Source organism: Pseudorasbora parva, chromosome 16 (assembly GCF_024679245.1).
Source record: "Pseudorasbora parva isolate DD20220531a chromosome 16, ASM2467924v1, whole genome shotgun sequence".
NCBI lineage: Eukaryota > Metazoa > Chordata > Actinopteri > Cypriniformes > Gobionidae > Pseudorasbora > Pseudorasbora parva.
The window spans coordinates 15,928,415-15,951,953 of record NC_090187.1 but is presented as its reverse complement, the minus strand read 5'-3'; the positions used below and the strand labels follow the sequence as shown (position 1 = coordinate 15,951,953).

At 38.5% G+C, this 23,539-nt stretch overlaps 3 protein-coding genes across 6 annotated transcripts in view; 2 read left to right on the top strand and 1 right to left on the bottom strand.

The window, feature by feature from the left end:
• The window catches only part of ccpg1 (cell cycle progression 1), a 46,847-nt gene extending 38,853 nt beyond the window's left edge, over nucleotides 1-7,994 (top strand). For 3 of the 4 annotated variants that reach the window (XM_067419816.1, XM_067419815.1, XM_067419817.1), the window contains 3 exons: nucleotides 3,233-3,358; nucleotides 3,745-5,051; nucleotides 7,539-7,994. In XM_067419816.1, coding sequence (XP_067275917.1) covers nucleotides 3,233-3,358; nucleotides 3,745-5,051; nucleotides 7,539-7,731 — 1,626 coding nt within the window. In that variant the 3' untranslated portion in view covers nucleotides 7,732-7,994. Of the gene's footprint in view, nucleotides 1-3,232; nucleotides 3,359-3,744; nucleotides 5,052-7,440 lie in introns of all 4 variants that reach the window. The other variant, XM_067419818.1, reaches the window with a different exon arrangement.
• A 643-nt stretch (nucleotides 7,995-8,637) lies between these two features.
• Nucleotides 8,638-22,671, bottom strand: pigb (phosphatidylinositol glycan anchor biosynthesis, class B). Its single transcript, XM_067419820.1, has 12 exons — nucleotides 22,413-22,671; nucleotides 20,656-20,785; nucleotides 20,452-20,569; nucleotides 20,278-20,382; nucleotides 20,042-20,172; nucleotides 18,024-18,164; nucleotides 17,885-17,936; nucleotides 13,945-14,156; nucleotides 13,741-13,805; nucleotides 13,446-13,659; nucleotides 9,077-9,257; nucleotides 8,638-8,829 (listed from the first exon to the last, which is right to left on the bottom strand). The coding sequence occupies exons 1-12, from the start codon at nucleotides 22,525-22,527 to the stop codon at nucleotides 8,698-8,700; spliced, it is 1,596 nt and encodes a 531-aa protein (XP_067275921.1). The 5' UTR covers nucleotides 22,528-22,671; the 3' UTR covers nucleotides 8,638-8,697.
• Nucleotides 22,672-22,817: 146 nt separating this feature from the next.
• On the top strand, nucleotides 22,818-23,539 carry LOC137043514 (protein PIGBOS1). Its single transcript, XM_067419819.1, has 2 exons — nucleotides 22,818-22,980; nucleotides 23,184-23,539. The coding sequence occupies exon 2, from the start codon at nucleotides 23,219-23,221 to the stop codon at nucleotides 23,420-23,422; it is 204 nt and encodes a 67-aa protein (XP_067275920.1). The 5' UTR covers nucleotides 22,818-22,980; nucleotides 23,184-23,218; the 3' UTR covers nucleotides 23,423-23,539.

The following is a 23,539-nucleotide window of genomic DNA, read 5'->3' as shown; positions in this document are numbered from 1 at the left end:
CACTCCTGGATAACAGAAAATGGGCAAAGAGGTGGGATGTGGGCGGAGCTGCTTAGGTGACGCAATGACTATACGACAATTCACCATGATGTCACAACAGTAATAAATGTACGTCCGCAGGGTGCGAACTACGGGGGAGCTAGGGGGAGCTCGGCTCCCCTAAATAAGACATGGGCTCCCCTGAAAACGTGATTTGAAAAATTTTGGGGGGTCTCAAAAATATTGACACTGTGTTATTTTGAGGTGCAATTTCAGTTTTCTGTAATGTGATCATTGTGGATTATTATATGTAAAATTGCTAAAAAATATATAACTAATTCATGCATGACGGCAATTTAAATCTAATTGACTTCAATAAAGATAACTATACATGCTGTTCTTGTCATGACCATCAAGGTGTGGTGGCGCTGCGGTGCTAATTCCACTCATGTTAAGTACATGTCAACGCAAAGATTCGTAGAAAAAACAAAAACGAATATCCACTTCTTGATCTTGGATTTCTGGAAGAACAGCAAAGGAAGCTGACCCCAAGCCTCTGTGGTCGATTCTGTGTTAAGGCATGTTATCCCCAATTATGTGTAGCGGCTGGGTTGATATAGGTCTGCGCGACTATCAATGTCCTAGTAAGACTAACGTTAGCTGAATGGAGGAATTATGGTTTTCTTCTGTAGCCTGACGAGTAACTTCAACCGTTCATGTGAACTCAAAGACAGACGGCTTTATTTATAGACTATTTGTGGGCTTTTTGACCTATCAATTCTTGTTTTTTTTCTTCCTTCATTAAAATCAAAGATGTTCTTCAATGATTGTAAATTGTATATTAAGAGTCTCCGCAATGCATTAAGCAATAGATTGACCCGTTTGTCTGTGTGTGAAGGAATATACACGTCCTCTCTTCCACGCGCACCCCCCCCCCCCCCCACACACACACACACACACCGAAAAGTGGGCTCCCCCAAAGGCCACGGTATAGTTCGAACACTGTACGTCCGGGTGGCAAAAGCCGAAGCATTCCTATGGCGACGCTAGTAAATCGCTTGGGATTAAGACATAGTTAACATGATTATTGAGGGACTGATTAACTAATTCAGGAGATAGCAATACATGAAATGCCTAACCTGGCTCCAGTAGATGTAGCGCTAGTCTACTACCATAATTTTTAAATGATCCTCAGCCTACCATTGAGTAGTTTTTTTCGTGACTGTTGCTGTTTGATGTTACTATTGTAGATGGTCTGTTTCCCTGTTATCTAACTAAAAAAGGCTATGATAATTTTCTGTTGCTCTGAGTCGGATCAGATGGCACAGACGTGAGCTTTTGATGGTGAAAGGATAGTGCGCTGTTGACTAGCACTCCTCCGCTAACGTTAGCCATTCACTCAAACTAAACTCGCAGTGATGATGAAGCCAGTGTGGTACACGCATCAATCATCCATCAGCCTACAACTATGTTTTGCGTTTCCTATTTCTTCCATTGACATTCGATCAGTAGCCTACATGACACTAGGGGTGTACTCACACTAGGCACGGTTGCCATGAACCGGGCCCGAGTACGATTGTCCCCCCCTCCCCACTCCCCCGCTGGCCTGCACTCACATTGGGTTTCGGCATTCGTGCCGGAGCACGCTTACGTCATTATGGTGCGACGGTTTCGGGTTTCAGCATTCGTGTCGGAGCACGCTTACGTCATTATGGTGCGACGGTTTCGGGATAAACAGGAAGAGCGGCGCTCTCTGAACACAATGGAGTCCATCGCTCTGTTTTCTTTGTGGATAATTTTGTGTCGTTTGGTCCACGGTGGTCCACAGCCCTCTCACAGCTTGTTGTTAAACAGATGTGTCGCCTTAGTGGCGCGAAAATGTTCACGTAATCGTGCTGCTCGTATTATGAGGTTTGCAAGGTACCAGCTGAAGTGCAGCAAGGACTTTGCAGCTTTGATTACGGACTCCAGCACGGTTAGCGCTCACACTGCATGTGAACCGCGCCCGAGTCCAACTGATCCGTGCTCTGGCCCACCTCTTCCAAGCGGGCCAGGGCCGGCTAATCGAGCCGAGCCCGGGCACGGTTCGGAGCACTCACACTAGTCAAACGAACCGCGCTTTGGTAGTCAAACGCACTCGGGCACGGTCCAAACTGGCTAGTGTGAGTACACCCTAGAAGTTCAGTCTCTTCCTACTTTTACTTCAGGCAGTGACTGGCAATGAGTTCGATCTTTAAAACAGATCTAAAGTTTACCAATATTAGTCTCGAATTTCCCCAGCTGAAGATAATTATGCTCTGCTATGATTTTGTAGATGGACCATTTTGAGAATACTTCTCTGTAGTGCTACTTTTGATGACGTCCACTCGCTTTAGCCTCCTCACCCACAGGTTTTGCTGGATATATTTACTTTTTTCTGAATGAAACCGATAAAATCCTACACCTTTTGCTGAATATCTGACGGCGCCACACCAAACACAACATGTTTTCGTCATAGTTTCAACTTTAATCAACAACAATGTTCTTAACTATGTAACTGTTTACAGTAGCCGGCTGATCTCTTCAGTTTGTCAGTAGAAGCCGCTCGCATTCTGCCACCCAGAAGTATCTTGGTGCCGATTGTTTACAAACATTCTGAAATGCCCTATAGACGGCGGATAAATGGCCATCCACCTGTCACTTAAAGTAACAATGCCCTCAATTATGCAGAACTTTAAGGCTTTATATAACCTAAATGAATGAGTTATAAAAAAAAATCACCCCCTCACAGTTGTCATGAAGGTCAAAATTAGCCGTATAGGCCAAAATCACAATTTGTACCAGGCTGTAAACATGTTTTTTTCTGCTGTAAATTTGGGAATTTTAACATGGGGCTCTATGATATTCTGCTCCCTTCTGGAGTCTGTCCCTAGTGGCCAGTCGAGGAATTGCAGTTTACATTACTTCCGTATTGGCTTGAAGAGAGATCGCGAGAGGTTGCTGCTTGATCACAACATGTAAATAGGAAAATGTTGCCATTATTTAGTCACTTATTGAGCAGTAAGCCGAGATAGAGCCATTTATCTCCAGTCTTTGTGCTAAGCTAGGCTAGTGGTGGGTGCATCAGACAGAGTTATGGGAAGCTAGGAGATGAGAATGGTATGTATAGACTTATCTAACTCTGAGGGATACCGTTAATAAGCTAAAGACCCAAAAAGTCGGCGTGTTCCTTTAATGGACGTTTATTCTCATGGCCCTGTCTCTATGCATTTAGGAAGTGGTTGAGAATCTAAGGGAAGATCTAGAAGAAAAGCAAGATATGGTGCTGTCCCTCACAAGCGTCATGGATAAGATAACAAAAGAAAACCAGCATCTCCGAGTCAAACAGGAAGAACTACAGGTAACCTGTCTGCATTAACGGTTCCTTGGAAATTGTCTCGCTTCAACAAACCACTAATTTTTCTGTTTTTTTGTTAGTAATATTTTAAGATGATTGAGATACTAATAAAGTTAATGTTTTTTTTTTTGTATGTCTATATATCGTTTTTATTAACTTTATAGCAGTTTTAGTTTGTTATTTTAGCACATCAAGTTAAACTGAATGAAAATAAGAAATAGCTTAAATTATATATATATATATATATATATATATATATATATATATATATATATATATATATATATATATATAATATTTCAAATAACAAAACATTTTCTTATGGTTTTAGATAACTATTATAAACTATTAAAAAGATTAACAGTTGGGCTTCCTGTTTGAAAACACAGGCCCAAAGACAAGATTTACATGAGCAACTGACGCAAACCAAGAGTGAGATGGAGTCTCGGGAAAAAGATCTGACCATGGAGAACCAGGACCTTAAAATCTCTTTGGAGCGAGAAGAGGCATCTCTCTCGGCCCTGCGGGAGGAACTGCGGTACCTGCGTGGAAAGATCCAAGAGCTGGAGGAGAGTGGAGCCAGGACCGACTCAATCCTGTCTGAGAACCAAAGACTGAAGGGCTATTTGCAGGAGGAGAAACAAAAATTACGCAACTTCATGAGCCAAAGGGAAGCACTAATGGCCGAGGCTCAGGTGTTACGGAAAGAGCTTGATGAAGAGCGGAAGGCAACAGACAAACTGAAGGAGGAACTAGAGGAAATTAGTCAGAAAGATGAGGACATTGAGGGCAAGACGGATCCGGAGACCGAAGAACTGCAGGCTCGACTTCAAGAGCTTGAAAACAAGTTAAAGTTTGAGCAGCAGCGCTCTGATCTTTGGGAGAGACTGTACGTGGAGTCGAAGGAGGAGAGGGCCAAGGGTGACAGGGATGTAAAGACCAAGATTCCCAAGGATGGTATGCTGGGAAAGGTGAAGGAAACGTTTGATGCTGTAAAGAATTCCACCAAAGAGTTTGTGCACCATCACAAGGAGCAGATCAAGAAGGCCAAAGATGCGGTTAAGGAAAACCTCCGGAAGTTTTCAGACTCTGTTAAATCCACGTTCAGGCATTTTAAAGACTCGGCCTCGAACGTGTTCAACCATGAAAAGAGGTCTCAAGAGAGGAAACCCGGGCATCAAACGTTTCAGCAAGAGCAAGGAAACAAACGTGCTGAAGATTGGCAGCCTCAGAAACCTTTACACCGACATCCTCGCAAATCAACCGTTGACGAAAATCGCAACACGCGCAAACCGGGTAATCAGAAGGACTACAGCACCATGGGTGAGAAAACGCCACTCAAAGGTTGTTCGGATGTTTTTGACTGTGCATATCAGGAGTCGATGAGTCTGTTCAATAAGGCAATGGACCCCATTCGTGCAGATGAGTTTAACGAACTTCTGCGCAGTTATTTGCAGAAAGAAGTCGGCCATTTTCACCACTGGAGGGAGCTGGAGAGCTTCATCAATAATTTCTTTCATAATGGTGTTTTCATCCACGACCAGATGCTCTTTACAGACTTTGTTAGCGGTGTTGAGGATTACCTTGAGGAAATGGACGAATATCACAGTCTCAGCGATGATGTGTTTGAGGATTTGGACGACTACATATACCGGCACATATTTGGAGATACATACTTAAAATACTTTGGGCCGAGGTAAGCCATTTTATAGTTTGAAATCATATTTTTTCCTAAACTTTGGAGATAGTGGATAAACATGACCCTACATAATTTGCATATCATACTTTGCATATGACTTGATTTTATCCATCAGGAATAGATTCTTCATTAAGCTTTGTTTCTAATGTTTTTACAACACATTCACTGCAGTACCTTTTTTTAGTAAATATCAACACTTAAATGATCTAAATTGATATGTAAATGAAATTATGTTAATGAATGGAATCCTATGTTGCCAGCTAGCATGTCCCGAGTAAAAGTGATCCCAGAAAACCCCCCACCTAACTACTTCTTGTGGTCTACGTATTCACAACACTTACAAATAGCGATGCAGATTAAGACACGTCAATTTCCTAGGCACATATTGACATGGGACTATATTATGGGGAAGCATAGGCAAGGCACTGCTACTTGGCCAAAGAGATATCACGGCTCTCATCCTCACGTCCTCTGGCTGTTGAGCGATTGCAATATAGATATCTTTGCGCCCAAGTAGCAGTGCCTTGCCTGTGCTTTCCCATAATATACTCCCTAAGTCAATAAGTCAATATCTGCCTTGGAAATCGCCTAGTCTTAATCTGCATCGCTATTTGTAGTACTAGGGATGGCGAAAACTAAACATTTTCTTGATCGACCACTGAGCCTTATTAGCCGGTTGAAACCGGTTAACCGATTAGTTTAAAATATGCTGCGCTTTTTGAAATAACTTTCGCAATTTTGCAACTATGTCGCATCTCTCTATGATCTCTCTGCCGCTCTCTCACACACACACACACTGTCCCGGCGCTGCCGCCTCCCTTCCACTCACGTCACTTTTTTTAAATACCCTACAGCGCGAAACGCGGCGCTGAGGAGCTTGTTTGTAATCGGAGGACAAATGGCTACTTAGTTTTGAAATGGTTTGGGTACAAGGTGATCGCGTTTGAAAATAAAGGCATTTGTCTAGCGTAAAAAGCTCATTTGTAGCATTGCCGCAGCCTATACAGGTTTAGTCTTTTAAGAAAATGACAGCTCCGCTTTAGTTCGAGGTAGTGCTAAAAATAATAAAGAAAGATAATGATCAACAACTTATGTGCTACTACTGAAATGTAAATGTAATATTTTTTCAAATGTAAGCCCATCTTATGCGGAATGCACGCTTCATACTGTCATCTGCCCTGGCTCTAACCTCGAGTGTTTTAGCCTGTTTACTTTTTGCAAACCTTGTTAGCGAGCAAACCCAAACGCTGTGACCTCGCGCCAAATGTTTTTATTGGTTTATTAAGTACAAACATGCGAGTTATGAAAAATTGAGTGTGAGGGATTTGTTCACTTCACACAAAAAGATTTTGGAATGAGATGGCTAACTGTAGTTGCATTTAGTCCACTGTCTATAATAGCCTAATTTAGAGATCACTTTTTTTTTTTTTACCAACCAACAACTTTGATTGGTTAACGTTGATACGGTCAACCATCGGTCAAACGGTCATTGGTTTACATCCCTAATTTGTACTCGTTGTGAATACGCAGGCCACAAGAAGTAATTAGGTGGGGTTTTGTTTTTTTGGGATCACTTTTACTCTGGACATGCTAGCTGGCAACATAGGATTCCATTCATTATGCTAAGCTAAGTTAGCGATGACCCTGCCAAACTAAAACAATGCATACACTACACATGACAAAAATGCATTTGCCCACATATCTAAATGTAGGAAAGAAGTTGAATAAGCCCTATTTTTAAAAACGGTGGAGTGTTCCTTTAAGGAAGTAGCACTACTACAGAGTTGGCAAATGTAGGTGTTCTTATACTGATGTTATGTTATAATTGTTTATTTGGTAATGAAGGCAACAGAGTTAAATCTACAAGCCAGTTGTATTTATTTGTATTACTCGTTATATCATTTGTATATAAAATCATATTTATTAGTATTTTGAGTTAACTTTATTAACTATTTATAAACTTTAAATTATATATTAATTTCATAATTAATTTTTTTCTGTTTTCATTTTAATAAAAATAGTGTTCTCTATGGTTAGATTGTTTCACTATTATAAGAGCAACATTTATTGTATTTAAAAAAAAATCTGTAAAATTATTTTGTAAACTATCAAAACACAAAGATTGTCCATATAGACTTGTATTAGAGAAATGCAAAAGCTTGTCTGAAAACATGGTGGATAGCTACAGTTGCTAAGGGAGATATGGTCAATGTTTATGAGGAGTTTAGCAAAGGGTCGGTTGGTTGGATTTTGAAAAGTGAGCACTTGAAACCAGAATAAAGCCAGTGATTGGTGATTTTCTCATCTGTAATGATTTTTAGTACATACAGGTTGCATGTTCAATTGTTCATAACCATGTTCGTGTCTGTTGCTTTTCTGTCTGTAGGTCTGAGAAACAGTAGAGTCTGCATGTTGACACATGAGTGAACCACTCATGAGGCTTTTTGGTAAACTTTAAACAATTTCCTGTTTGTAAATTTGCAGTCGACCCTTCGAAGTGCCGGGGTCGAAGGGTAAGGCTTGGGGTCATTGTCAGCGGCAACAGAGGAAGCACCAGCAGCCACGTCCTCGACCTCAAAGAGCGAAGAAATGGAGCCAATCAGAACGCGACCCCAATCGGCAATTCACAGATGTCAAAATAGAGCTGGGTCCCATGCCCTTCGATCCCAAATATTAGAAGAAACGTTTCGGTTCTCTGTAATATTGCTCCATTTTTTGCATTTGTTTAGTCTTTGAGGAGGTTAAAGAATGCTTTGGTTTTTGCACATGTAAAATAATGTTCTAATGCTGGTTGAATGATTAAATGGTGTGTTTCTCTTTCTGGCAGTCTCAAAGCTAGAGAATCCAAATGGCTTTTTTTCTTTTCTTTTTTGCAGTTTAGAATTAATTATAAGTATTTTGAGGCCCTGAACTTTTTATTTTAAGTATTATTTTAGTATTTTAATTCATCCACTTGTTTTGCGAATAGCAAGTGGATAAATTATTTTTATTTGGGTGGGTTAGTAACCAAAAATCACTTTGTATTGTAGCATTTTAATTCATTCATTACTATGGTTTTATAAAAAAATAAAAAAAACCAGTAGGTTTCTGTTTGCCTAGGACCAAATAACCAAAAAACTTGTCTTGAAAAAATGTCATTCAAGATTTGAAATAATTAAAATATTACGCATCATTATAAAGGTAACCTTGAAGAGGTCTGGTTTAACTGGTCGTCACTTGGCTGCTGTATCTCACCACTGTTTTATTTGAGCATGCTAATAAGTTCAAGATATTATTTAAAATTGTTTCAAACTGCAATTGTTAGTACACTTTTTTCCTCTCTTTTGTGTGCCTGTGGTTATCGGCTAAGTAACATTCCTTGTTAGGAAACAGCTGTAAAATGCACTAGGCATCTGCTCTAATGTAATTGAACACAAATGCACTTAACTGCTTAATGTTGCACTTAAACTGTAGAATAAAAGTCTTTCTATGCTCATTTATTGATAATTGTCCTCTTGCTTTGACAAATTAAGCTAAAAAACAGATCTAGATCTTACACTAGAAAAGTGTTTGTGATTCTGCTGTGAAATTAAAGAGACAATGCAAAAATAAACAAGTCTTTATATAAGTTTGCGATCAGTTGTACATCTTCAAACCATACAAATTAATTCATCTTCAGTCCAGATTCTCTGGTGTATATTAATATGTTCTTTCCCACTTGACCTTCAGGAAAATGAGTGTGGAATATTTCAGCTTGTTTGGTGAATCGGTTGTCCTCCAGGAATGCTGCAATCCCCTAAAAGAGAAAGAAACAAAATTAGTCTCAAGAAAACAAGTCAAGTATTTTAAAAAAGCCTCTAAAAACTAAATATGAAACTGTAGGTCCTGCAGCATTTGTGCTCCAAACAAAAATGATCCCTCAAATCACATGAGAAACTGGATTTATGACTTTTGCAGGGAAGTACCACCTCAGTTTTCCTCAGTAAATGTAAACATCAAGTATTGTGATGTTTAGCCGCGTTTTATTGCTTTTGATCTTTTACCTTTTCCAGGGAGTCAAACAGCACTATATGTGAAGGTAACGTCGACTGAGATGGATAGGATGTCCTGAGCCAGTGAAGAGGGTTAGAGAAGAATACGGCTGCTTCATCCACATACTCCTCATTTCCTGTAAGATCAGGTGGGCATTCCAGGAAACGCAGTTTGAGTGGACAGTGCAGGTGACTGGAAAACATATGGGGAACCATGATGTCACATCTTTTTGCCTCAACCCTATGCCTACTGTATCATACATTTGATATGCGATTTATAAGGCTTCTAAATGATCGACATGATCAAAACTTTGCTGAAAACCCTGTTTTGTGTACAATCTACTATATGCCTTCAGTCATCTAATTGATAGTTGTTTTACTTTTATATTGCTAGTAATATTTAAAGAGTTAGTTCACCCAAAAATGAAAATTCTGTCATTAACCCTTAAATGCATGAATGTTTCGCCAATCATTATTACATATTCAGGTCTTTGGCGACCCAGATCTATAACTAACATGGATGGATCTCTACCATATAAAACTATCCTGATATTAGAGTAACAATTACAGAAGAATAAAATAAAGCATATTTCGTTACCTTCTGGAGCTTGGAAGTGTTCATTTTGAGCAGATTTCTTTGATAGCGTCATCGCTGTCAAACATTTACCAGTACATTCAGCATCTGCTGGCTCTTATTCACGATCTCAAACATATTCTCAAAACTATCATTTTCACCTTCTTCAAATTAATATTTTGATCGCTGAAAGCTTCTTCACCAGATCCATCATCAGGTGACAGTGACACTAATATTTGATTGCGTTCAGTGCTTGGTCTTTTCAATGTTTGCTGATGATACTTTCTGTTCTTTTTGTTTAGTATGGTAACTATGAGTGAAACATGACTTCATCATTGTGTATCAGACATTGTCACCTTGTTGAATAAATGTAAATTGCACTTATTCAGGTATCAAGAATTCATTATTGTTGGGCAGAAAAAAATTATATACTTTTACACCCCTCGGTTCATGAACCACCCCTATACAGGTTTAACAACAACAAAATGGGACACCAGGCATTCTTCTAAATTGTATTTATTTTTTCTTGTTATATTGTTTAAAATGAATTGATTGAGGAATACTAAGAAAATTGATGTCTAATTTCTAAAGCGTAGTGAATGACGTCTCGGCTCACTAAGAGCTGAGTTATGCATTTAAGGGTTAATTACTCACTCTCATGTCGTTCCAAACCTGTAAGACCTTTGTTCATCTTCGGAACACAAATGAAGATATTTTTGATGAAATCCGATAACTCTTTTATCCCTCCATAGACCATGTGACTCACTCCAGTGGTTAAACTTTAAAGGGATAGTTCACTTTAAAATTAAAATTCTGTCATCCTTTACTCACCCTCAAGTTGTTTCAAACCTGTATGAATTTCTTTCTTCAGCTGAACACAGGGGAAGATATTTTGAAGAATGTCAGTAACCAAACAGTTAACTAGAGCCATTGACTTCAATAGTAGGAAAAAAAAATACTATGGAAGTCAATGGCTCCAGTTAACTGTTTGGTTACTTAAATTCTTCAAAATATCTTCCCTTATGTTCAGCTGAAGAAAGAAATTCATACAGGTTTGAAACAACTTGAGGGTAAGCAAATGATGACAGAATTTTCATTTTAAAGTGAACTATCCCTTTAAAGGTGTCATGAACTGGCTTAAAAAAAAATGATACTGTTGTCTGAGGTCATCTAATGGTGTCAGTGTGGTTTTTACATTCAAAAACATCATAACTAATAAGTAATAGGCTATTTTCTACACTGGTTTTGAGGCTCTCTCCAAAACGCTGGGTTTTGATGGGCGTGACACTGGAGACTTGGAAGTAAACATCCACGGCTAGGATTGGATAATATTTGCATATTTAATGAGCTTAAGCTCCCCTGTCAGTTCAATTCACATAACAGAGGGGAGAGAGTGAGGGAGAAGCAGCAACCAGAATGATTACCTCGATCACAGGGCTCGTAAACGTTTTTGACGCGCAGGACCGTTTGCTGAGCCTGGTGTCTATAAAAGCTTTTCTTTAACTAACAAGGATGTTTTCAGCTCTGAAACTTACAGGATATTCTTATATTACCATGACCTTTTATATATCAAAAGCTCAAGGAAAAGTTGATTCCTCAATTCATCATTTTATGAAGCGACGAAAATACTTTTTGTACTCAAAAACAAACTTTGACAAGCAGCAAGGCCGGTTTGCCATGTGACTTTATTCAACAATTTCGTTCTAGCCTGTGCCAGTGTCCTACATAGTTTACGTTGTAAAAACAGAGCAGCTCCTGCGTCATCAACGCACGCATGTATCATGGTGCTCACATGAACAACATCTGCTGCTGTAGAACTTGAAAGTGTTGCACTGTTTTAACTGTGTAGGAGACAGACACAGGCTAGAATGAAATTGTTGAATAAAGTTGTTTTTGCACACAAAAAGTATTCTCGTCACACTTCATAAAATTAAGGTTGAACCACCAGAATCATGGACTGTTTGATGTTTTTAAAGGTGTGGTTGCATGCAATTTCACTTTTTTAACTTTAGTTAGTGTGTAATGTTGCTGCTTGAGCATAAACAGTATCTGCAAAGTTACAGCGCTGAAAGTTCAATGCAAACGGAGATATTGTCTTTTAAAGTTATGGCAGTTTATTGCCTACAAAAACAGCCGGTTTGGACTACAACAAGCTTCTTCCCGGGTTGGTGACATCATAAACCCTTGCTAGTCACTGTAGATGTGACTTCTAGGCGTGGCGTTTCCGGACAACCTGTGCTTGGCACTTAAGCGAATATAAATACATGAACACAGGGATACAGGGATGGGCTTCATAGAAGCAGGAAGCAAACGAGCCGTTAAAAGGACAGTGGAGACTGTCCTTTTAAAAAAGTATTAAAGAAAAAAGTATTAAGACATGTGTTCCTGCGCCCCGTAAACACAACCAAGTCTAGAAAAAAAACACGGAACCACCCCTTTAATACCTTTCGGAGCCTTGAGGAGGGGCATGAGAGCTCTTGGATTTAATAAAAAATATCTTCATTAGTAGATAGTGTTCCAAAGATGAACAAAGGTCTTACGGGTTTGGAATGACATGAGTGAGAGGAATTAATGACAGAATCTAAAGTAACCCTTTAGAGATGAACACACTGGACTGAAGCAATTTACACTCACCTAAAGAATTATTAGGAACATCTGTTCAATTTCTCATTAATGCAATTATCTAATCAGCCAATCACATGGTAATTGCTTCAAGGGTGTTGTCCTGGTCAAGACAATCTTCTGAACTCCAAACTGAATGTCAGCATGGGAAAGAAAGGTAATTTAAGCAACTTTGAGTGTGGCATGGTTGTTGGTGATGTTAGAGGTCAGAAGAGAATGGGCTGACTGATACAAGCTGATAGAAGAGCAACTTTGGCTAAAATAACCACTCATTACAACCAAGGTATGCAGCAAAGCATTTGTGAAGCCACAACACGCACAACCTTGAGGTGGATGGGATACAACAGCAGAAGACCCCACCGGGTACCACTCATCTCCCATCCTCGGATGGCTACTTCCAGCCGGATAATGCACCATGTCACAAAGCTCAAATCATTTCAAATTGGTTTCTTGAACATGACAATGAGTTCTTTGTACTAAAATGGCCCCTCAGAGTCACCAGATCTCAACCCAATAGAGCATCTTTGGGATGTGGTGGAACGGGAGCTTCGTGCCCTGGATGTGAATCCCACAAATCTCCATTAACTGCAAGATGCTATTCTATCAATATGGGCCAACATTTCTAAAGAATGCTTTCAGCACCTTGTTGAATCAATGCCATGTAGAATTAAGGCAGTTCTGAAAGCGAAAGGGGGTCAAACACAGTAATAGTATGGTGTTCATAATAATAAGGTGAGTGTAGGTTTACTTGACTATCCATACGCCACATACAGAAAAATAATGTTCAAAGAGTATCAAATATGATACATCATGGCTTTGAGGAACGTTTATTTGTTCATCCCTCAGTCATCACTGTATTGATTTGCATTATGTTTTAAGAGCTTTGACCATAAAACTAAGCATTTAAACATCAACTTGCTAAGGCAGATATAGACTGACAATAGATGTATATGCATTTTATGTAAATAGACGCTATACTGTTATAAAGATCTCACTGATTTTCATCCCAAGCTTATTTTTGGTCATATTAATATCAGCAACTGCACCAAATTGCATGTTCGTTCATTTTGGACCTCTGAATAAAGTGTTTTTTTCTCCATATTTGTACTACATCATACTATACGAGCCCTAAAAGCGTGAAAAGTTGTTTTCTAACATTCGTATTTTGAATATGTAGATGCTCACCTGTACAGTGGTGTGGAGTGACAGGGCATGAGGAACAGCAGCTCAGGTGAGTTCTGGGAGTCGCTGATGTTACACAGTCGTTGCAGGTCATGCATGACATCCAGAGATCCACGCTGGTGAATTAAACCCGTATACAAGGCAGGAAACAGATTGAGCAGAAGCAGTGCCCCAGCAGCAGTTTTCCTCCATGCTTGTAGCTTCGCTAGAGATATACCTGTCAGTAAGAGCGCATGAAGACCTTCAGGACGATTTCAAATCTGCACAAACTGCTAAATACTCAGGCAGAAATACTCACCGCAAAATATCATACAGAATGGCAACACTGGATAGATAAACCGGAACTCCTTGTGAGCGAGTAAACTGTAAAAAGCACATTTCATGAGCTAAATAAAACAGATTAGATTTTGTCCATGCAGAAGTTGCTAACAGTGCTATGGCATCTTGGCCTCTGTATAGGATGTGTTGTCGCTAGATAAGCATTAAGATTTTCTCAGTGCACCTGTAAATGGCTGTAGTCCATAAGATGGTTATTAGCAGGATTCTGTGCTTTTTGGTGGCCAGTGAACATCCGTGCATGAAGAGCGGCATGTGAGGTCCGATCACGACCGGCAGACCCTGAGTGAAGTACCAGTGCCATGGATGAGCTCCATAAAACTCTGCCACATTGTGCAGCACATTAAACTTCAGGAAATTCCACTGGACCAGAATACACTTCAGAAATACAAACACATGAAGGTAAGTCTGATGATAGATGCAATTCATACTTTGTTCTATGCCTGAAAGCTTCGTGTTTTCAGTTTCGGTAATTTATTGAAAAATAAACCTAAATGCGTAAATCTCATAAAGACTGTCAAGAACATGTCAGGGACATATTTCATCCCCTTAATAAACTACAGTGCCTCGTGAAAGTATTCGGCTCCCTTGAACTTTGCAAACTTTTGCCACATTTCAGGCTTCAAACAAAGATATATAACTATTTTTTTGTGAAGAATCAACAACAAGGGGGACACAATCATGGAGTGGAATGAAATTTATTGGATATTTCAAACTTTTTTTAACAAATCAAAAACTGAAAAATTGGGCGTGCTAAATTATTCGGCCCCTTGACTTTCAGTGCAGCAAACTCTCTCCAGAAGTTCAGTGAGGATCTCTGAATGATCCATTGTTGACCTAAATGACTAATGATGATAAATAGAATCCACCTGTGTGTAATCAAGTCTCCGTATAAATGCACCTGCACTGTGATAGTCTCAGAGGTCCGTTTAAAGCGCAGAGAGCATCATGAAGAACAAGGAACACGCCAGGCAGGTCAGAGATACTGTTGTGGAGAAGTTTAAAGCCGGATTTGGATACAAAAAGATTTCCCAAGCTTTAAACATCCCATGGAGCACTGTGCAAGAGATAATATTGAAATGGAAGGAGTATCAGACCACTGCAAATCTACCAAGACCTGGCCGTCCCTCTAAACTTTCAGCTCATACAAGGAGAAGACTGATCAGAGATGCAGCCAAGAGGCCCATGATCACTCTGGATGAACTGCAGAGATCTACAGCTGAGGTGGGAGACTCTGTCCATAGGACAACAATCAGTCGTATACTGCACAAATCTGGCCTTTCTGGAAGAGTGGCAAGAAGAAAGCCATTTCTTAAAGATATCCATAAAAAGTGTTGTTTAGTTTGCCACAAGCCACCTGGGAGACACACCAAACATGTAGAAGAAGGTGCTCTGGTCAGATGAAACCAAAATTGAACTTTTTGGCAACAATGCAAAACGTTATGTTTGGCATAAAAGCAACACAGCTCATCACCCTGAACACACCATCCCCACCGTTAAACATGGTGGTGGCAGCATCATGGTTTGGGCCTGCTTTTCTTCAGCAGGGACAGGGAAGATGGTTAAAATTGATGGGATGATGGATGGAGCCAAATACAGGACCATTCTGGAAGAAAACCTGATGGAGTCTGCAAAAGACCTGAGACTGGGACGGAGATTTGTCTTCCAACAAGACAATGATCCAAAACAAAGCAAAATCTACAATGGAATGGTTCAAAAATAAACATATCCAGGTGTTAGAATGGCCGAGTCAAAGTCCAGGCCTGAATCCAATCGAGAATCTGTGGAAAGAACTGAAAACTGCTGTTCACAAACGCTCTCCATCCAACCTCACTGAGCTCGAGCTGTTCTGCAAGGAGGAATGGGCAAAAATGTCAGTCTCTTGATGTGCAAAACCGATAGAGACATACCCCAAGCGACTTACAGCTGTAATCGCAGCAAAAGGTGGCGCTACAAAGTATTAAATTAAGGGGGCTGAATAATTTTACACGCCCAATTATTCAGTTTTTGATTTGTTAAAAAAGTTTGAAATATCCAATAAATTTCGTTCCACTTCATGATTGTGTCCCACTTGTTGTTGATTCTTCACAAAAAATGACAGTTTTATATCTTTATGTTTGAAGCCTGAAATGTGGCAAAAGGTCGCAAAGTTCAAGGGGGCCGAATACTTTCGAAAGACACTGTAAATATTTTTATTTTTTATAAATATTAATAATTAAGCACATTTTCCTCTTTAATTCTTTTTATTAGTCAAAATACTAACGCTTTTGATTTTGTTGGTGATAATCTCATTATTCAATACTGTTTTTAATAGCATTATATTCAGTGCAAGATATCCTAATAAAATACTATTATTTGTATCCAAAATGCAGTTCCTTACTCATGTCACTGTTATTCTTAACTAAAACTTTTTTTTAAATTGTTATTTAAAAATTAAACTGAAATAGATTCAATTAGAAATGCAAATACATTTTAGTGTAATAGTTTATTTTATCTAAAACTGAATAAATAAAAAAAAGTTAGAAATAAAAATGATAATGACAAAAGCACATAAAAATCACAAAAACTTAAAATAAAATGAATGAATCTAACAGATAAATTCTAAATATTAATAAATACTATAATAATATTATATTAATATATTGAAATTACACTGATTCGCATCTTTTGATTTAGGTTTGATAAATCAAAATATAACCTTAGGATGATCTTTATGGACTCTGTAATCAACACTGTTTCTCCAAAACAGCTAGTGTTTGAAATAATTATCAACAAATGTGACCCTGGACCACAAAACCAGTCATATGGGTCATTTTTTGAAATTGGGATTTATACATCATCTTAAAGCTTAATAAATAATTTTTCTTTATTGTATGGTTTCTTAGCATAGGATAATGTTTGGTCGAAATACAACTATTTGAAAATCTGGAATCTGAGGGTGCTAAAAAAATCGAAATATTGAGAAAATCACCTTTAAAGTTGTTCAAATGAAGTCATTAGCGACACATATATTATTAATCAGGGCTGTGCAATATATCGAAATATCGCAAAGGTACATGTCGCAATATGAATATCGTAAGGGCGCGCAATATCTGAAGGATTTTAATAGCTTACTTCAACATTGTGAAAAGTGTACTGGGCACGACTGTCACTTATGATTCCTATGGAATTACCTTTGTCTCAATAAAACTGAACGGAACTTTTTCAGAAACTATCAAAAATATGCTATTACAAAAAAAAATGAAAAAAATGAACTCATTCGCACAAATGTAACAGGATATTCAGTATGCTTCATTCTTTGTTATAAGAATAACATTCCTTGCAGTCTTGCGCTGTCTTCTATTTGAAACACACAGCGCACTTTATGTATCAGTGTGTATTTAATTCATATGAAGACTACTGTTTCTATTTTTTTTAAACTAAGATTAATAAAAAATAATCGTCAACCCCTAGTTTGAGTCTTTGTTTACCTGCATGTTCTTGATGTTAAGTTTTATGTTGATATAACTATATATATATATCTATAACTATAACTATATATATATAACTATATATCGAACCAAGTCAAGCAAAACGTTTTTAGTATTTAAATATTTGGATTACATTTTTTTGTTTGTTTACATTGATGTTAAAATGATACTGTCATATTTGTGACATACATTTTTGCTATAACACTGCTGGTCACTTTTAGAAGTTGTAGCAATGCTTTCTTTTCCCAGAAAGAATGTGAAACCCATAAATAATATCATTCTCAGTTTTTAAATACTTTCTTAATATATAATTTAAATAGATTTTACACACTATAGCAATATCGTATCGAATATCGCATTATTTAAGAAGATATCGCACATCACATTTTTCTTCAATATCGCACAGCCCTATTACTAATAATAATACATATATTTACGGTAGGAAATGTACAAATTTGACTTAATATCCTAATGATTTATAGCACAAAAGAAAAATCGATAATTTTGACCCATACAGTGTGACTTGTGACTGGTTTTGTGGTCCAGGGTCACAAATTTGTTGTCTTGTTCTTTTTGCTCAGTAGACCAATACACATTATTTTTGCAATCAAGTCTGTGAATAGCAGTAAAAAATACCTTTCCGTAGAACACAGAGTCTATCAGCATCGAGACGGTCAGTGCAAGAGCCCTGCACAAATGATGGAAACATTCAAGAACTAACATAGATTAATCACTGGTATCCAAACTTACAAAAAAAAACAAATATAACATGTACGCAATGGGAATGTAGCGCTGTATGATGAGCTTCAGCTTGTTCTGTTCCCCACAGAAATGATAGAGCAGCAGAGGAAGCCAGACAATCAGAGCTGTGGGACGGATGACTATGGCCAAGGACACCAGACACAAATACTTCCAGCTAAAAAGGAGAGAACCGAAAAATAAATCCATCTTTAAGTCTCTGAAGAGTTTGAGCAATAATGTGTAGTAGAGCTGCATGATTTATGGTGCACTATGTAGGATTTTTTGCAGTAAAATATCCAAAAAACACTAGATCAGTGATATATATTCTGTTCGGTTGAGTTCTTACAACATCCCAAATGTTTCCAACTATTTGTAAATTGTGAGAAAATTGCTATTTTAACCAAGGAACCGGGACATCTGAAGGGAGTCAATTGCGTCATATCTGCGTTACCCTCGGTTTCCGGTTTTATTCTGCAGAAAAACGCTTTACTCTTAGCAGTGTGAACAAGCGTCACAGCAGCCGCTGAGCGAACGCACAGAGTAACGTCATAACACCATTTTAAACACACTTAAATGCATCTAATATGATCAACAGAGCTGCGTTACCTCACACTCATGACCGGAAAAGCGAAAATGGTGGCGGCGACTGTGTTCCGTCATAATAAAAGTCCCGCCTCTCACTAGCCGTGTGTTGCTTAACAATCGCTCCAGCAGCCTTGCTCAGCTCCACAAACACGGTCCTGCTCTGCTTCATACTACAGTAACTAAATAACCGCATCCATGAACATGATTTCGGTCCGAGTCCTATCCCGATTCTTTTAGAAAAAAATGGTCGGTGTGCCAGGTACATGGTCCAAAGGGCCAAAGTACATAGTAGGGGTGACCCCTAATAGTCGAAGATCCGATGCATCGATATGTAGGACCGGATTCGACCACTGATCTCATGGTCGAATCTTCGCGGGTGTTCTGAAACGAGCATCATACCATTTTAGGCAATATGGGGGTGCTCAATATTAGTGTTATAAAGAAGTGTCGCGGCACAGAGCGATTGCCCCTTTAAGGGCACTGAGCTTCGCACCGGACGCGCCGCGGCTTTAAAATTCGAACACATATACGACTGTGTAGTTTATAGTTTTGATCACTTTATTAAAAGTGGTGGCTGTGTGTCGTGTGTAAAGTAAAATAAAAATAGCCTCCTACTGACTAGTGTCCTGCCCTTCCCAACCCGTTTATACCATTTATTTTTTCCCGGTCTATGATTTACACACGCATAGATGATTCGACTATCAGTCGACCATAGAGAGATTCGAAAATTCTGATTTGAATGTGTAAATCCTTAGTTGGGGACACCCCTAGTACATAGTCTCTTAATGAGTCATGGGTGTGTTTTGGGGGCAATAATGTGCAATAAACAGAGTCTAATCTCCCATTTCCTTTAAAAGCCATTGGGTTTGCTATTTACATTGTGGAATTTGCAAGCAGAAAGACTGAACACTTCTACAGAGAGGAATCATTTTATTTTAAATATTTAAAAATGTTTGTGTTTAGCTGCCCTCCTGTGTGTAATAAGCCGCCTAATACACCCTATAGGTGCATATTACTAACACGCCTTTACAAAAAAAAATATTGCTCTATTTACTTTGGACCAGTTATTTGTTGGTCAATGGCACAGTCATTTTCAGTTGCCTCAAAATAGCAACATGCCAACAATGCGCCTGAGCACACCTGGTTTTCATACCAGATGGGCGAAACAGATGGGTGCGAGTGCATTTCCTATTTAAACAACATGGCGCAGGAGGCTAAATTGATAACTGTGCCGGGTGTTTGATAGGGCCCAAGAGATTCGTTCAAAAACGCTGATTCATCACTATTCATGAGTGGCTCTTTCATTGAAACGGATTTTTACAACAACAAAAAAATAATATAACATACAGACTGCAGCAATTAATTTTGTCATAACCACTAGAAAATTACATGTTATTTTCATTTTACTTGTCAATTAATCCAGAATCGTGCAGCTCTAGTGTGTAGATGAGATACTAAATTATACACCTGTTGTGCATTTTGGAGCCGGGTAACGGGTAAAAGCAAAGCGCCAGTGTGGTCAGAACCGTTTCCATGGTGTTGGTCAGAGTCCGACTGCAGCAGTACCAGGTGAACCATGAACACAGCTGACAGAAACACTTAGGAAAACACAGCAGAACAGTGGAACGAACACAAGGCATTCAAACGTAATGCATGTGTATCTGCCTCATATTTGATTAGCAAGGCAAGCTACATCATCTTACTGTCCATTTGGCCACATCTGGAGTTTCCCACTGTAGAACGAGGTGATACAGCTTCACATCGGCATATGCAGCCAGGAGTGCCTGGAAAACGCGCGGCAAAAACACCTGCAGAAACAGGTATTCATGTTAAGGAAACATTACGCTTCCTGTCAGTATAATACACTGAAGTCTTACCAATAGATATGCTGTGTCATAATTCATCAGATACAGGAGTTTATACATCAGAGCAAACAGGAGAGGATAAGAGTATCCTCGGAGGCCTTCTTTCCATTCCCAGGTCTCGTACCCATAAGTGAGAAACAGGTTAAGGATCTCATTTACAGTGTTATATTCAAATTGAACAACTATTTTTGCAGTTCAGGTCATAAGCAAGGATATCTGAAGACCATTTGATGGGAAATCTCAAGCGACTGCCAGTACTCATCTGGGACGAAGCTGGTCTGAACCAGGAGGCAGTTGAGCAGACGGAATATGATGATGAAAACTGTGACACTGATGCCAAAGAATTCTGCAGAAATGACAGATAGTAGAAGACAATCCCCAGGTGTCACAGACGAGGCTTAAGCTAGTCCCAGACTAAAATGCATATTTAAGCTGTTTTAACTGAAAGCAACTTGCTCTTAAAACATGTCAGTGTCTTTTGTCTTAAGATTCACACCAGTAATGTTTTTTTCTAAAGGCCCCAACACCAAGACCAATAAAGTTCATAATATCATTCTCAATATTAAAGAATAGCAGAGTTTACACCACAGCCATAATAATGATAATGGCTTTGAGAACAGATATTGTTGGAATCACTTTCAGATTGACTTGATCCAGCTGATGAAACATTGACAGCTAATCAGAATTTAAGCAAGACAAGCATGCGCTTAAAATAAACAGAACGAAATCGTCCTCTGGTATGGACACTAATGTTATCTTTATAGTTACCGTTCCTGGCGTAAACGGCCCTTAAATGGATCGTTCATCCAAAAATGTCAAAGTATCCCATGATTTACTCACCCTCAAGCCATCCTAGGTGTATATGACATTCTTCTTTCAGACAGATACAATCGGAGTTACAATAAAAAATGTCCTGGCTGTTCCTATCGTTATAATGGCTGTGAGTGGCTGTTTCTGTGTAGAAGTACCCGTGTTCACGAGAGACTGGTGTTCCAGCGTATGACATAGGACGCAGGTGTAGCATGAGTTCCTGTGACAAACACAGAAGTGCAGAGGATGGAGCAAAACAAAACTTGGTTCTCACATATTCTCACCGGTGCGTCATACGCTGGAATGCCAGTCTCTCGTAAACACACAAATGAAAGTTAGCTGAAGTTAAAGATTACAGTTTGTACATGTTTGTTTTTAAAACTATTTGTTTTAAATATGGATATTTTTCTTACACAAGCACATCGCTTCGCTTAAGAAGGCCTTTATTAACCTCTCGGAGCTGCGTGGAGCACTGTTATGATGGATAGATGCACTTTAATGGACTTTTTTTAATATAACTCTGATAGTATTTGTCTGAAAGAAGAAAGTCACACCATGGCTAAAGGTTGAGAATATCATGGGCTAATTTTCATGAACCATCCCTTTAAGACATGATTATAAAAGCTATTTAAATGTTTTAATTGAACTAAGGCCTAATCCTGGCTTAATCGGAGCCTTGTCTGTGAAACCAGACCGATGTGGTTTTATGGCTGATGCCAAAATCGTAAAAGCAGGGTCACTGATAGCTAATATAATGCTGATTAATATAATGGAAGTATTACTTTTTATTAGTTGTAGATACATTTAAATACATTTATAAAATATGTTGTAGGCCTACGCTTTTATTATGGGCACTTTGGGCAGTAATGTGAATTTTGGAAGGGAAATACTGTCAATTGTCTTTATATATATATATATATATTTAATTAGCTTTATCATTATCACCTTCATTATTTCAAAATGTAATTCCTTATTAATGTTTGGATTAGATATAAAGTACATTAAAATGTCTTTTTATGGAAAGCAATCTTATTATTTATTTTACAGGTCATATAATCTTACTTGCCACTTTTTGTTAATGCTATTCAATGGTTATTATCTAGTATTTGATTTTCTTCTCATTAACTCTAAAGTGAGTGTAATCCCAGGTTCTGGATTCTTACCAAGTGTTTGAGGTCTCCTGTCATCTGTGCTGTACAGAATGGAGCTCCTCTTCCTCAGTCTCACTGATTCACGTGAGGGGTTGTTCTGTTTGAAGCGCTCTCGAATCTTTTCCATGTTTACACATAAACCTCAAAAGGGCTTCAATGCTCAGCATTTTAGCTTCGACTGTAAATGTTCATTTTCTGGCGCTTTTACGGAGTGTTTACTGCTTTAAATGTGGAGACTAGATACATTTCCGTGTTTGCTTGGGTCATAGCCGCCCACGTGACCTCATGAATATGAAATAAGGACATAAATGCAGGTCTTTTAACGCTTAATATATGATGCTTATAATCATTTTAATTAGCGTGTTTCGTAGTTCATAAAATAGGTTCTGCCACGTGTTATTATAAATGTATGTTGAAAAAAATAAAATAAAATAAAATAAAATGCGGAAATGAACACGGTCGTATTTGGCCTGCGTGAGTTGCCGTAGTCGCTCGTTCGTCCTTGTCTTACATGTGTTTGTTTTAACTCCACAGTTTTAAAACGCAGTTAAAATAACTGGAAAAGATTGAAAACATTAGGGTGAGTGAGAAAAGAAATGGTGGCATATAATGTTTCTGAAAATAAGCTTCATGTACATGCTGTGATCTGTCTTGCTATGTACAGATTCTAAAATTACACATAATTTATTCTTACGAAAAATACCATAAACTGCTGGTATAGAAGTACAAGATATACGTATGCAGTGACTACCGAATTTTCTTTTGCTTTGTTTTTCTTTTCAGGAATGGGATGTTCTGTTCCTTCATAACATAAGATCATGTTTGGAAGACGGGTTCCCTTTAATCAGATTGCATTTGCTACTCTGGTTGGAGTGGTGGGAGGTGTGTATATATACAGGCCTATATTTATGCCAGCCAGAAAACCTCTATCTGCACCAGATCAAGACCTCAAGCCAGACTTAGAGGAGCAGAGAGCGGAAACTACCCAACAAGAAGCAAATGCATTTGCAACCAAAGACTGATGTTGAACAAGAGTTTGAATGTTGAATTGAATGCTTGTCATATCCATATTGTAAATGTTCACTAAAAGGTTCTAAATAAAATGCCTTAATAAGCGTAACGATTTTTACACTATTCTG

Excerpts from the sequence above, each read along its gene's own strand:
- LOC137043514 (XM_067419819.1), top strand. The coding sequence starts at position 23,219 with ATGTTTGGAAGACGGGTTCCCTTTAATCAGATTGCATTTGCTACTCTG.
- pigb (XM_067419820.1), bottom strand. The coding sequence starts at position 22,527 with ATGGAAAAGATTCGAGAGCGCTTCAAACAGAACAACCCCTCACGTGAA. Across the intron at positions 20,570-20,655 it reads TCCCATCAAATGGTCTTCAG|TTATGGGTACGAGACCTGGG; the intron begins ATATCCTTGCTT and ends CCTGTTTCTCAC. Across the intron at positions 9,258-13,445 it reads CACTCCACACCACTGTACAG|TCACCTGCACTGTCCACTCA; the intron begins GTGAGCATCTAC and ends TATGTTTTCCAG.